Source organism: Mus caroli, chromosome 6 (assembly GCF_900094665.2).
Source record: "Mus caroli chromosome 6, CAROLI_EIJ_v1.1, whole genome shotgun sequence".
Classification (NCBI taxonomy): Eukaryota; Metazoa; Chordata; class Mammalia; order Rodentia; family Muridae; genus Mus; species Mus caroli.
The window spans coordinates 132,014,318-132,027,750 of record NC_034575.1 but is presented as its reverse complement, the minus strand read 5'-3'; the positions used below and the strand labels follow the sequence as shown (position 1 = coordinate 132,027,750).

The 13,433-nt window shown below is 48.3% G+C and overlaps 1 protein-coding gene across 4 annotated transcripts in view; it reads right to left on the bottom strand.

Annotated features, from left to right (window-relative positions):
- Nucleotides 1-12,462, bottom strand: part of Etv6 (ETS variant 6) — a 230,945-nt gene extending 218,483 nt beyond the window's left edge. For 3 of the 4 annotated variants that reach the window (XM_029478404.1, XM_021164907.2, XM_021164908.2), the window contains exon 1: nucleotides 12,017-12,329. Coding sequence is in view for 2 of the 4 variants with exons in the window: in XM_021164907.2 (XP_021020566.1) it covers nucleotides 12,017-12,049 (33 nt within the window). In the remaining 2 variants the exon portion in view is untranslated. Of the gene's footprint in view, nucleotides 1-12,016 lie in introns of all 4 variants that reach the window. The other variant, XM_021164909.1, reaches the window with a different exon arrangement.
- Between the last annotated feature and the right edge of the window lie 971 nt (nucleotides 12,463-13,433).

Genomic DNA, 13,433 nt, shown 5'->3' with positions numbered 1-13,433 from the left:
TACTTATCTGAAAAAGCATCTCACTATATAGGCCTGGTTGGCCTGGAATTTATGATGTAGACATTGGCTTCTAACTCACTGAGATCCACCTGCCTCTGCCTCCCAAATCCTTTGGATTAAAGCTGTGTTCCAGTATGCCGTCTATGCTCTTTTTCTAAGGATAGGTCACTGTGATGGTTAATCTTCACTATCAACTGGACTTAGGATCACCTGGGTGGCATCCCTCTGTGGGAGCTATAGTACACACATGAGAGTGCTTTCAGGGAAGTTTAAGAGAAGAGGGAACCCTGAATGTGGGTGACGCCATCTAGGTGGCTGGGGTCTCCGACTGAACCCAAGGAGAAAGCAGAGAAACTTGATCTCCAGTATTCGTCTCTCTGCTTCCTGACTCAGACAATGACAGTACAGCCGCCTGCATTCCTGCCCCACCGTCATGGACTGACCCCTTAACATGAGCCAGAATAAAGCCTTCCTTCCTTGCTTTGTTTCACCAGGAAAGGTGAGAGTGTGTGGGAAGGGTCCATCAGCATGTGCTCTACTGGAGATACACTCCAATACCTCTGCCCATTTCCCTGCCAGTCTGGGTGGGAGACAAGAGACACTGTGAGGGAACACTGAAAAAGCTTAAAGGAAGCCCATGGTGTCACAGAGCTGTCTGACCTACCAGCCAACTTCTGCCTGCAGACGGGTACACACTCCACCTTCTTGTGAACAGCCAAGACCAGCCACAGAGCATAGGGGGACTCAAGAAAGCAGAAGGTGAAGTTCAGAAAGGAAATGCCATTCTTGGAGAGAAATTTGCCATCAATTCGGAATCCACTCTCCCTGATGGATGAGAGTCAGTAGACTCCGGAAAGGACCAGATGCCATAAAGGCAAATGGAGCTGGCCATTCTCAGAGATTTGAGGTTGACTCAGCCAAGTCAGGTCATTTGGATCTTAAAAGTTGGGAGAGAAGGGGACACTTACCCAGGCTGGGGAATGTGTCTAACTTACTAAGATTTAACCCCCCAAATGACAGAGTCTCATTAAACAGACACTGGCCTGAAGCTCAGAGATCCACCTGCCTCTGCTTCCTAGATCCTGGGATTAAAGGTGTGTGCCACCACACTCTTTTTGCTGAATGGAACCAAGCGACAGAGAAAAAGGTGTCCTGTGACCCCTGACCTGATGTCCTCTCACCACCAGCCATTACATCAATGGGTAATTATATCCCATCAAGTCAGGAAGGCCTCAGATCTCAAGAGCTTATCAAAGTGCCAAGCAAGCAATTCATGACAGATCATTTCTAAATCCCCAAGACCTCATCAAAAGGAGACAGCAACTACAAAAAAAATGCACTAGAAGTCTATTCCTTCTGAGTTCTCTTGTTTCCAAAACCAGCCAGAATGGCCCCAAGGCTGAAACACATGATGAGGCCCAATGAAAACTCAAAAACTCGCTTCTGTCCCCAGGGTGCCTGTGATCACAAATCAAGGCATGCAAACTGTCAGCCGGAGCCCACGGTGTGCCTGCACACCCCCCAGTGTCTGACTTGTTGGACTGGGGAAGACCAAAGCTACAGTAGGTCCCATTCCCTGTCTGAGATCCTTAACAGGGACAAGGACAGAGCCTAGCAAGCCCATCCCCCCTTTAGGAAGCTTCCACGGTGTTTTACCTTGTCCTACCCTTGAGAGATCTTTCCATGTATTAACCATCAGGCTTGAGACGATGCTAAGGATAAAGCTGATAAAGGGTTTTGTTGGGTTTTTCTGTTGTTGTTGTTGTTTTGTTTTTCCCGGAGGGGGGTGTGCTGGGTCAAATCCAGGGACACACATACATACAGAGAGAGCAAATACACTGCCTAAGTTGTCCCTTGACCTTAACCTTAATTATCTCTGGGGACCCAAGGCCTACCTTCAGGCCACAACTGTACTGAGGTGAGCTGCTGCCCCACCCCTTGTCTTTTTGTCCTTTCTTATCACAATGTCAGACCCTCAGTGGCCACATCTAGACTTACACTTTCACTAGGGAGCAAGGCAGACTTGTTTAGGGGAACCTGGTAACTTTAGAGACAAACAAGTTGTTCTCTGGGGTTTGGTTGATATTTGGTTTTTTTTGGGGGGGGGGGTTGTTTTTTGTTTTTTGCTTGGGTTTGGTTTGGTTTGGCTTTTTAATTACAACACTGATTTTTATCTTTATCAGCAGCTCATCTCTTCCAGGAAATACTGAAGAGTCAGCTTCCTCACATGCAGGAGACATGCATGAAGCAGGGATCACTGACTTAGCTCTACAGATCATTCTCATGAGTAATAAGTGCAGGCTGCTACAGCCCACAGTAGACGGTAGGTACAGGGCAGCTGAGAAGAAACTTCAAGTTCTACTGGTAGCTCCTGGGAGGACTGGGAAGGGACCACTAACCCTCTTTCTCCAACAGTCTGACAGTGTGTTTATTCTTTCATAGGGTGGGAAATGAATTCCTCAAAAAAAAAAAAGGTATATTCTTCAGTGGATTGGCCCCTGGTAAAGTACCTGTGGCTCCCTGACCCTCGCTCCTGGAAGCTGCCCTAATGAAACTCACTTGGTTTGGGGGGTGGGAAGATAATGAAAGCAAGAAAGGGAACCAACTGCAGAGAGACAGATGATGAGCAGAAGATGGGGAGCAGAGAAGCTAAGGAGAGGTACGGCCCAAAATACACTATGTATACGTATGGAAATGGAACCTACTGTGTATAATTACTGTGTGCTAACAGAAACAAGCAAACAATAAATAGCATCTATTCAAGCTATTGTTTTAAAGGTCATTTTTGCCTGGGTAGAGCTTGCGCAAGGCCACCACTGTGAAAAGAGAGAACAAGTCATTTTCTAGTTAGTATTTCCTCTTCCCGTGTAACGCGTATATGACAGGGAATATCCAGGACCGTATTTTAAGTCCACAGCAAATAACCATGACAAGAGGGAGGCACTTCTCTCCCTTCAGAGCCAGAAAAACATAAAACTTCCCTCATGCCTCAAGGTAACAAACTCTCCCTTTCTCAGACTCCTCTGTATAATTAAGATTCCACTGAGGCCCATCGACTCCCAACTCATGAAGCTGAAACTCCACCACCCCATCACACACAGTGTCTGCTCTGTGGTCAGACAGACATGGGATTGCCCGGGAAACAAAAGCCGATTAAAGAACCGATGTCTTTCAAGTATCGCCCTGGTTGCGAGTAACAAGCAACACACGAACCTGTTCCAATCGCTGAGCAGACACCCCATCTCCCCCCATTCTCTTTCATCTCTGCTAACTTACTCAGAACTACACCAACTAGCTATCTCCCTCAAAACTCTGCTGGAAGATACAAAAGGCATTTGGCACTGTCACGTAATTGCAGTCAGCTCATCTCTTCTGTTGTCAAGCCTTGTGTGCTCAATTAAAGGTTTTTTGTTTTATTTTGGTTTGGTTTGGTTTTTGTTTTTTTTTTTNAAAAAAAAAAAAAAAAAAAAAGCTTTTCTGAGCAATGACTGAGTGTTGCCGGTGCAGTGGGTTGATGGCAAGAGCAGCACACTGGGAGCCATTCAACAAGCAGCTTGGATCTCAGTTCAGGCAGCACTACCAATCCCACAGCGTCCTGATCATCTCTGGAACCTGGATTCTCAACTGTGAAAATGTGGGTACTGAAACCATAAGCCCCTTCTAGATTCACATGTTGTGGGAGACATAAGCCTTACTGTCCTCAGCCAACAACTGTAAGGAGCACGCAGTTCTATTACCACCACAGTCAGATGAGTCAATAAGATCACCATCAAGTAATATGAACAAGTATAGGTCAGGACCAAGTTCCACAGGTCTGTGCGCTACAATGTCTGGGCCCCTCCTTGAGGGCAATGGACACTAAACAGAGCCCTTTTCTCAACAACTGGCAATGCCCTTAAGAAAAGAGACATACACAGGGAAGAATCAAGAGAAAAAAATAAAAGCCAGAATAAAATTCAAAGCTAAAGCTAAATTCAGAGGCAAAGGGGAGGATTCACTGTCATCTCCCTGAACACATTTGCTGACAGAACTCACACCAGCCCAGCAGGGCAACGTGTCCTTTTTGGGTCATTCAGGAAATGAGGTCGTTTCCCTATGTCTGACTCCCACATACAAAGAGAAAATCCCCCGACAGAGGACATAAATCCTCAGGAGCCCGTTCTTTCACATCTTCCTTTGGGAGGGCTCTCATAAATCATCCGGCCAGATACAGGAAGCTTGGCCTTTTAAAAATCAACATTGCTTTTATGCCAACCTTTTCCACTTGAACATCTTTCCAAAATACATTTTATTCTCTCTTCACTTCTTAAATCGAGTGACTTAACTTGGAAGTCATAGCCAGTACTATCACCTGCCGACCTGTGGTGCCACACAGGCAGGGGGGCAGTGGCCGGCCGGGGGTGGGGGGGGGTGGGATATGACTTATAATGGGGACGCAATGCTGTCTGAATTCTTGTTTGATTTTTTTTATGGCTTCTGCAAGTACCTAAAACAGACCACAACACAGGATCCTGACCGTGGCTTGCCTACAGTTGGCAATGGGATTTGGGTAAGCTGCGAGCCTCAGTTTCTTCACTGCCTCGTGAGACTTCTGGGTCATTCGCCCTTAATGTCCTTGAATCACCTGCACTGTGTCACCTCACACTGTGTGTCCCCCTTCTCTGGTGCTCCAGCAGGACCGTAGTTCTGCTAAGTCTCAGCTGAAGGACCTATGCACTTTTCCTCCTCAAGCTTGTTAAAGCTGTTTGGATACAAAAATTTGAATACAGTGATACCCGAGGGGGGGCTCCCCCTTCTCAAAGGAGAAGAGGAGGGAAGAGTGGGGGGAGGAGCTGTGTGACTGAGTGCTGAGAGGAGAGGGGGGGCTGATATTGAGATGTAAAGTGATAAATATAAAAAACAATTGAATACAGAAATAGCTCAAAAGTAGAGATCTTGTTTAGCCTATATGAGATCCTGTGTTCAATAGCCAATGCCAGGTTTGTGGGCGGAGAGGGTTACCTAAGAAACAAACAGACAAACAAAAAAAACCCCCAGAAATTTACAAAGTCAGGTGGCTGAATGTCTCTCTTCAAGTAAATTGGAAAGAACAGGGCCGGGATGGGTGGGCTCATACAAGAGAAAAGCAGGGGGAAAAAAAAACTATTCCTTGCGTAATAAGGTTCCTCTAAATATGTGAAAAAAATATTATTCTTTGGGTAGTGATGGAAAATCATGGAATATCTGTATATATTTCAAATGGCTTCCCGGCCTTTGGTGTTCATGATTTACTAAAGGGACACTTTATGGGGGGAGGGGGAGACACTCATGGATTGGGTCAAAAGCTTTTAAAAATAATAATAAGGTCATTCAGGGGGAAAGATGGGATATTGCCAGTAAAGAGGGTGCCTGGCCCTGAGACTGGGCAGGATGAGGACTCAACCTCAGATATCCAACCACCTAATGAAGCAACTATCAACTAAGAAAAAGTAGGACGGGGGAAGAAAGGTTTCTGAGTAAAAACGCGTGGGGGGGGGGTCAAAGATGGAGCCACAGAAGATAGCACATCCCTAGAGAGCGGCAGAGGCTGCTTGTAAAAACGGATCCTGGACATTCATCCAGAGGTCACTGGCTAGGAGGGAGCATCTGACTACCCTTAATGGGAATGAGGAGCGACCCTCCTCCGGTAGTAACAAGAAGAGGGAACACATGGCCTCTGCTGGCTCCATCTCTGCCTCTCGCCTTTGCTACGGTGATGAACCCTCAGCCCATCACTCTGAGTTTCCTAATTTGCTTCCTGAGGACGGTTATAGCTCGCAACAGTCACTGGGAACTGCAGACCCGTGATCTGGTGTCTCAGCCTTGTACTGCCACTAGGCATACAAGCCTAGAGATCTGAGGCAGACCATCACTTAACCGCGGCTTCTAGGTCTGTACAGTCGGGAGGAAAACTGCCTCCAGGAAAGACTGTGAAGAGGGAATGAGGTCATTAAGCTTAACACATCAGGACAACTCTCAACAGGATGCAACCAGCCAGCCACGGGCAGAGAGGAGGAGGAAGAAGGAAGGGGAGAAATCCCTACAGAGCTGTACACCTGAGCTGGCTGTCTTAGGAGAGATGACCACTGAAACAGCAGCGCAGCACTTCTAATTACATGGGATTTATAAAGTTCCCAAAATTTTTTTGCAAAGGTTCTGTGGTTTTCATAAGCACAGGCCACAGGACTCCATGCAGTTGGCTCAATCAACATGGGGTGTCCCTACTTAACACAGTAAGGCCTTCTTCCTTATGCCAAAAGGACTGCAGATCCGTGGGACCAGACCAGGCTGTACTGCATATTTTCACTGTCAAAGATGAAAGGGTTACCCAGAGAATTAAAAGGGCAAATGATAGATTTGTGGTAATATTTCAACACCAAAGGATCAGCCAGTTTCAAGCACCCGGTTGTACTCATTCCTACGCAATGGATGGTATGGAACGCAAGTGACTTTTGCCGACTCATGGGGGCTCATTCTGAGATGTCCCAATAAATGCTATTTTATTAGTCTGGTTCCCGAATGTACAGAAAAATCAATAAAATGCGTTTGCTTTTTAATAGGCTGTAATTCTAACTTCTCCCCTAATTTAGTCTAGCCTTTCTCTCCCCCAAATATTAGGTTTGGCAAGGAACCATCCTTAAGCTAGGCTCCGGTTGGCGTGGGAACACTGGAGAAAAATCACACTCTATTCAATAAGTGCACAGATATATTGCATCCTCGAGTCTATTGGAACATTACAGCAATGACGGGCTCTGCCTGAGATCAAGTCGTGGTGTTGTTTTTCTAAAGTGGTATTCACAGAAAAAAAACATGTCCCACCTTATGCCCCACACTCTAAGGGTCTTCCTGTGGTATAGACTCCCCCACCTGGGGGAAACACATTAAAGGCCAACCTGATAAAATTGGATCAACAAGTAACATCCAGCCACCCCTCCTCTCCCCCTCCCCCTATGTTGTGTGTTTGAGAACATGTGTTAGTTCTGCATTTGCTGCTCACAGCTAAGGTATTATCCAGCCACAGCCACCCACAGCCCCACTTTACCTACCCTTCCCATTGGCACTCCAGAATCAGCTTTCAGTATCCTTAAAGAGCATGCTTACTACACATAAATAAAGGTCCGCCTGGCTCTGGGTGAAGCAGCCTGTGGCTCTCACCTATAGATTTATCAAGAGGTGACATGACAGCAGGTGGTAGTGCGTTCAGCAACAGTGGAACTGCCAGGCTCTCACATGCCACCATACCAGGTATCTGTGGTGCAAACGCCAGGTCCAGCAGGCCCTTCTTCCCTCATCCCTCCCTCCTACCACTTCCTCCCCTCACACCTGACTAGACCCTTGCAGCTCACTGTTCCCACACACCTCATCTTCCATAGCACATAGCTCTGTGCCCTCGGACCAGCTGGCTTGTGATTAAAATGGACCACACTAGGAAGTGCCAGAGAGCAGAGCCTATTGTATCAGATTTCCCTGGCCTTTTATAGACACACCATGAACCTTGAGAATGTTGATGTGGTGGCCTGAGACCCTGTGGGCCAGTGTTCTAACCGGGTTCTCAGTCATCCATGGACGAAAGCGACCACTTTGCTCTCAGAAGCCAACTGTGAAACACAGGAGTGTGGGTCAGGGTCTGGCTAAGAGTTCTCAATCCTGACTTAATTCTAAATATCTAAAAAGTTCCCAGATGCTACTGTCAGAGAAATGGAGAGCCCTACAAGCCAAGTCTTGCCAGGCAGTGGTGGCACGTGCCTTTAATCCCAGCACTCGGGAGGCAGAGGCAGGTGGATTTCTGAGTTCGAGGCTAGCCTGGTCTACAAAGTAAGTTCCAGGACAGCCAGGGCTACACAGAGAAACCCTGTCTCGAAAAACAAAACAAAACAAGCAAAACCAACAAGCTAAGTCTTTATAGGGATCCCAAAGCCTTTTTGTTTGCTTACTAAATTCCTCTTTTATTTATTTATTTGTTTATTTATTTATTTTAAGACAAGGTCTCATGTAGCCCAGGCTGGCCTCTAGCTTACTGTGTAGCCAAGGATGACCCTGAACTCCTGATCCTCCTTCCCATGTGAAGGGATGACAGGGTCACACCACTCTCACCTCAATTCCTTTTCTTTTCTTTCTTTCTTTTTTTTTTTTGCCTAGACACAGAAGCTGTTTCTGAGATTATGGAAATCATCATACTATTAGTCGTATACATCAACATCCTTTTACTTATTGGACAGAGAACAGGCAGAGTTCTGGAGCTTTTAGAGGCAGTAGGGAAACCTTATTACATGAGGTGATACATGGGCAGAAAGGAAGGGGCACCCACCTCCTCTGTCCCTCACTTGGAGTCAGCAAACATGACAGAAATGTTTCTGCACCAGATGCCAGGTGAGAAGCTATGGCACCAAGATCGCCCGCCCTCGCTAGCCCGAAGGAATATGAGGCATCCGGAAGTCTCCAGAAAACTTTTGTTTTAAATGAGAATTTCATCCTATTATAAATGTGAGCTGATAAGGCAAACAGGAAAGGAATGGCCAGGGACATCGTACCACTAGCTTTTGTGTGCCGGGTCACATCAGCCAATAGAAGGTCTGTCTGTGCCAAGCCTTGCAAAAGGCCTGTGTCCGCTGGGCCACAACCACTTTCCGCTGAAACTTGGCTGGATTTAAAACTGCACAGGTTACTTGAAGGTGAAGGCTGACAGGGGAAAAGCCAACCTATTTTGCCTTTGTCCTGTGACAAGACCGACCTTCTGGGGGAAAACATAAAACAAAACAAAACAAAACAAAAATACCTGACCTCTTATAGAGAGATGATCAACCAGCCCCAACCGGCGAGGAATAGAGAGCAGAATGCCACAGCACTGACAGAGGAGCTACTACAGACAACTAACAAGGCTCCATGACACTCTGGATGACCCCAGCCTAGCAGGGAGAGCTTCTCTTTTAACACAGTACAAGAGTGTCAAACAAGGCTCTTCCCTGCTCTCCTGTCAGACACCTTACAATCAAATGGTCTTTACAGAGGTGTCACTGATTGACCAATTCAGAAACTTTCACCTTGGAAACTCCACCCTGGTCTGACTCCGGTCTTTTCCTTAACAGAACAGACAAGGGCTCAAAAGTAAACGAAGTACTTCCGTCCCCTGCGGCTGCCTCTGGCCAGGCTCCTGTGGCCTCCACCTCACCAGTGGCTGAGGAATTTACTGCCGCTGACCAGCTGTTTGTGCTGCAGGAGAGCAGATAGGGAGCAGTGAGAGAAATCTCTCCTCAAAGGCGGCCTTCGTGCCTTTAGTACAACATAGCATCCGCTCCTCCTTCAAAGACTCACTCGTATCCTCCACCCCAAGGAAAAGTTTATCCCCTACTGGACTCAAGTGGTGTCCCTAGAAGCAAGCAACTTGCTTGGGACTTGCTAGTAAACATCTCTCTCTCTCTCTCTCTCTCTCTCTCTCTCTCTCTCTCTCTCTCTCTCTCTCTCTGCCACATCCCAAGGGCTAAATGAAGCACACATCACTGAAGCATTTTCAGATGACCTGAACTAATCCTGGTTCTTGATCTCCACGGTTTATTATGGAACAGGATAAATGCAAGCAGCTCCATGGAGAGAATCTTCATGCACACACAGACCTAAAAACACCCACGGCCTAGGCAAACATTCACAGATTGGCTCCACAGATAACAATCCAAGAAGAAAAAAAAAAGATGTTACTCGAATAGGTGGTGGGGAATACATGTGGAAGACACACGTAAAAATAAAAGACATTGATAAAATAAAAAATAAAGGAGGTACCCAGAAAGCCGGGAAGGGCTGGGTTACAGCTAGCCCATATAATACACAGTTCTGAGTTCCATCCCCAGAACCAAAGTTTAAAAAAAAAATAAAATAAACAACCTAAGACAACAAGGAAAAAAAATGGCATTGCAGAGTGCACACCACTTCCCTATCACCCTTGAGGATGTGTTCTGATGGGGGCTGGGTTTCTCACATGTGTTAGCTCTTCTTTCCATTGGGATGCAGTGAAACAAGCAGTTCAACAGAGGCACTCCCTGATCCCAGCATCAACCGTGAGCCCATCAGGGCAGCAGGAATGCAGTCAGTTTAGAAGAGGTGGGTGAAGTCACAGGGTAGACCACCACTGTGACCACCACTGGGCCGTTTTCAATTGGAAGCTGTTACACTACCACTGGTCCAGATTCGTCTGCTGTCAGGTTTACTGCCATGGAGCCAAATACAGTTTACCGTTCTAATACCCTATTATTTAGTTGCCTCTGTTTTTGTTATGAAGTGTGAGGTAAATCAGATTATCTATACAACAAGACTGTTTTCCCCCTGAACTCGACGAAGAATCTAATTTATATTGCAAAGGAAAAAGTATCTCAGTATCCTAAATTCTTCAGGGGAAGCACTCCCCCGTCGCTCCAAAGCCTACCCCAGATATTCACCAACAGAAAAGACCTAAAAGTTCCTCTGGGCTCTTCTGTGAGGCACAAAACAGAGACATCAATGCACCTTCGAAGTCCCCGTCAGCCTGACTTCGAACCCATGACCATCATTCCTGATAAGAAACACCAAGGTCTGATTCTAACTATGAAAAACTAGTTAAGGCAGTGACAAAATACCTTTCCCTCCCATAGATCCTAGATGAACCGCTGTCACCGCCCCAGAGAAGAAAACAGGCTAGTTGCCCATTGTTTCCGCAACATCCATGCAAGGGGCACATATTAAATAGGCCAAACCAGAAGAAAACTTGAGAAACTTCAGCCCTGCCCAGTGAGCAGAACAGCTTGCCTCCTGGTGACTGGCAGAACCTTGAAATAAACGCAGCATGAGAAAAATAACTGGGGTAGACAGTCAAACCATCCTGCCTCCCAATGGTGGCAAACTTCACAACAACTTTTTAAAAGCAACAAACTACAGCACCTCAGCCTATATAGACAGACTGTGTATATACATGCACACACGACTACCTGGAGGCAAAGGCTGTTTGCAAATATCCCTCTTGAACTTAGAGCAAGCCAGGGAGCTCTGAGACTGCAGCTTTTCCACACCAGCTTGGACTGTCAGAGAAGGTCATTTTGCCTAGCTACTTCTTTTCCACCCTTCATCAAAGGAGTTTTTTTCTACTTTCAGATTGCTCAACTTTCATATGCACTAGAGTAAAACAACTATTCAGCAACTTTATTCACCTTGGTTTAATTTTTTTTTCATTGTGCAATGCCCAGGAAAAGCTGACACCAAGACTGTCTTAGGACTTGCAATCACAATCAGAAGAGAAGAGAGGGTAAAATTCTTGTGTGATAGAACCGGGGGGGGGGGGTGTTGAGAGGAGGGGCGTAAAGGAAGAGAGAGAGAGAGAGAGACCATCCTAGTGGAGCCCCTAGAACTTTTTCCCTGGAGAGACCACCCCTTGGGAACAAAAGTTACAATTCAGTCTCACGTTAGGCGTTGGAATAAGGAGAAAGGGTTTTTCTTTTTCCTTTCTTATTTTTAAGCGCACTAATTACGGAGGTGCTCTACAGATCTGAAGACAACCCGGGTTCCTCCTACCAATTGAGAGCGGCATTACATTGTCAAAAAGAAAGGGAGTGGGGCTCTCTTTCTCTCTTGTCCTCTTGGGCTATTACCTTCCCCCTACCTTCCCTATTCCCTTCCCTCTATCTCCACGTGTTCATGGCCTGCCTCTACTTCTCTACTCTCTCCCTCTCTCTGCCTTTTTCTGCCACTACTACCCTCTTGACTCCCCCCCCACACCTTGCCCTAAATAAACTCTATTCTATACTACTAAAAGAAAGAAAGAAAGAGAGTCGGGGGGGGGGGGGCAGAAGCCCAAGAGGAGCTCGGCGGAGAGGGGTGTAGCAAGGTTACACTAAAGGGTACAGCGCGGCCGCGAGCTGCATCTCCTTTTCCTTCGCGCCCCAAATAATTCCCCGCCAGCCTAGCAACTGCACCAGCAGCCCCGGGGTAAGGGGGTTCCGATCGCCCAGCGGAGGAAGGAGGGGAATCCGATCGTTACCTTAATGCTAGACTGAGCAGGAGTCTCAGACATGTCTCACAGCGAAAGGGATCAGGAAGTTCTCAGTTTTTTTCCACTTTCCTTTCCTCTCCCCAACCCAGAAACGCTCGGCGGGGCAGCGGGATGCGGTCGTTTAAGAAGTTTCTTGCAGCATCGCTGGCGGCGGCCGCCCGAGGGGGAGGGGGGCTCTTCTCAACGCGCGGATTGGGCGCGAGGTGCGGGGGCGTAGGAGCCGGCGAGCACGGCGTGGGGTGTGCGGGTCGCGGCGCGGCGACCCGGGCGCAGCAGGCCGGCCTGGCGTGTCTCCTCCCACCCGCGGCCGGCGCGCCCGCCCTCCCGCGGCGCTCGCTCTCTCGCTCCCTCCCTCCCTCCCTCCCTCCCTCTCTCTCTCTCTCTCTCTCTCTCGAATGTTTTCCTTCCTGGAAGAGAGAAACTGAAAGGCAGAACTGAGAAAGCTCTCTGCTCATTGATCTTGAGAGTTTCAGGGCAGAAACTGACGTGAATTCCCAGCACCCGGCTCTGCCTCTTAAAGGAGCCACCAGGAAATAAAAGCTCGGGTTACCGCGGGCCGCGGAGAAATCAAAAGGCGTGCGGGGGAGGGGCGCGGGATGCCCACTGGGCCGCCCGGAGGCGGAGGACGCCTTTGGGGAACCTTGCAGCGTGGCCCAAGGACCAGCAAGCCTGGTTCATCTCTCTCCCGCCTCCCCTGGCTGCGCCTCGGGAGGACCTGGGCCACGCACAGTAGGGGCTTTTCTGTGCGCTCCCAGAGGCGCAAATGCAGCCTGGGGACCGCAGTCTAGGAAGGGGCTTTCCGGGAAGGACGCGGCGCCGCAGGAGGAAGCGAGACAATGGCCTTTGTTCTGCGCGGCGACCGCGGCCGCTTTAAGAGAATCCACCAGGAAATGGGAGCTCGGGTTACAGGCTGCGCACGGGGAAGTGCAGGGCGCGACGGCGGAGACAAAGCCGCGCGGTCGCGCTCCGGCGCAGGGACGCGGCAAGCGGGGGTGCTCCCCGCGACGGGGGCGCCCCACGGCCTGACCTCCCGCCTTCCCCGATTCGAAATCCCCCGGCCATTTAAAGCCACAGCGGCCGCTACCAACCGGCGTAGGTGACTGGACTACAAAGTTGACAAGGCGCGTTCCAGCAGATCTTAGCCCTCCCCTGGGCCGCTGCTCGGGCTCCATCATTGGCGGATGGGACAGCCCGGGGTCCTGCAGAGGAGGGGCTGCCAGAATCCTGGGGCTGAGGCGCTAGCCTTGAGCACCAGCGTTCCGATCACTCTATTTTTATTGCTATTTATAATCTCTTAAAATGCCCACCGCAGAAGATGGTGTTTAAATTCTAACCCGCTAGTATATACAGGGTTTAATGTGTGGATATATAACGAAGACCTTGATGCACTTCCATTTTGTCCTTT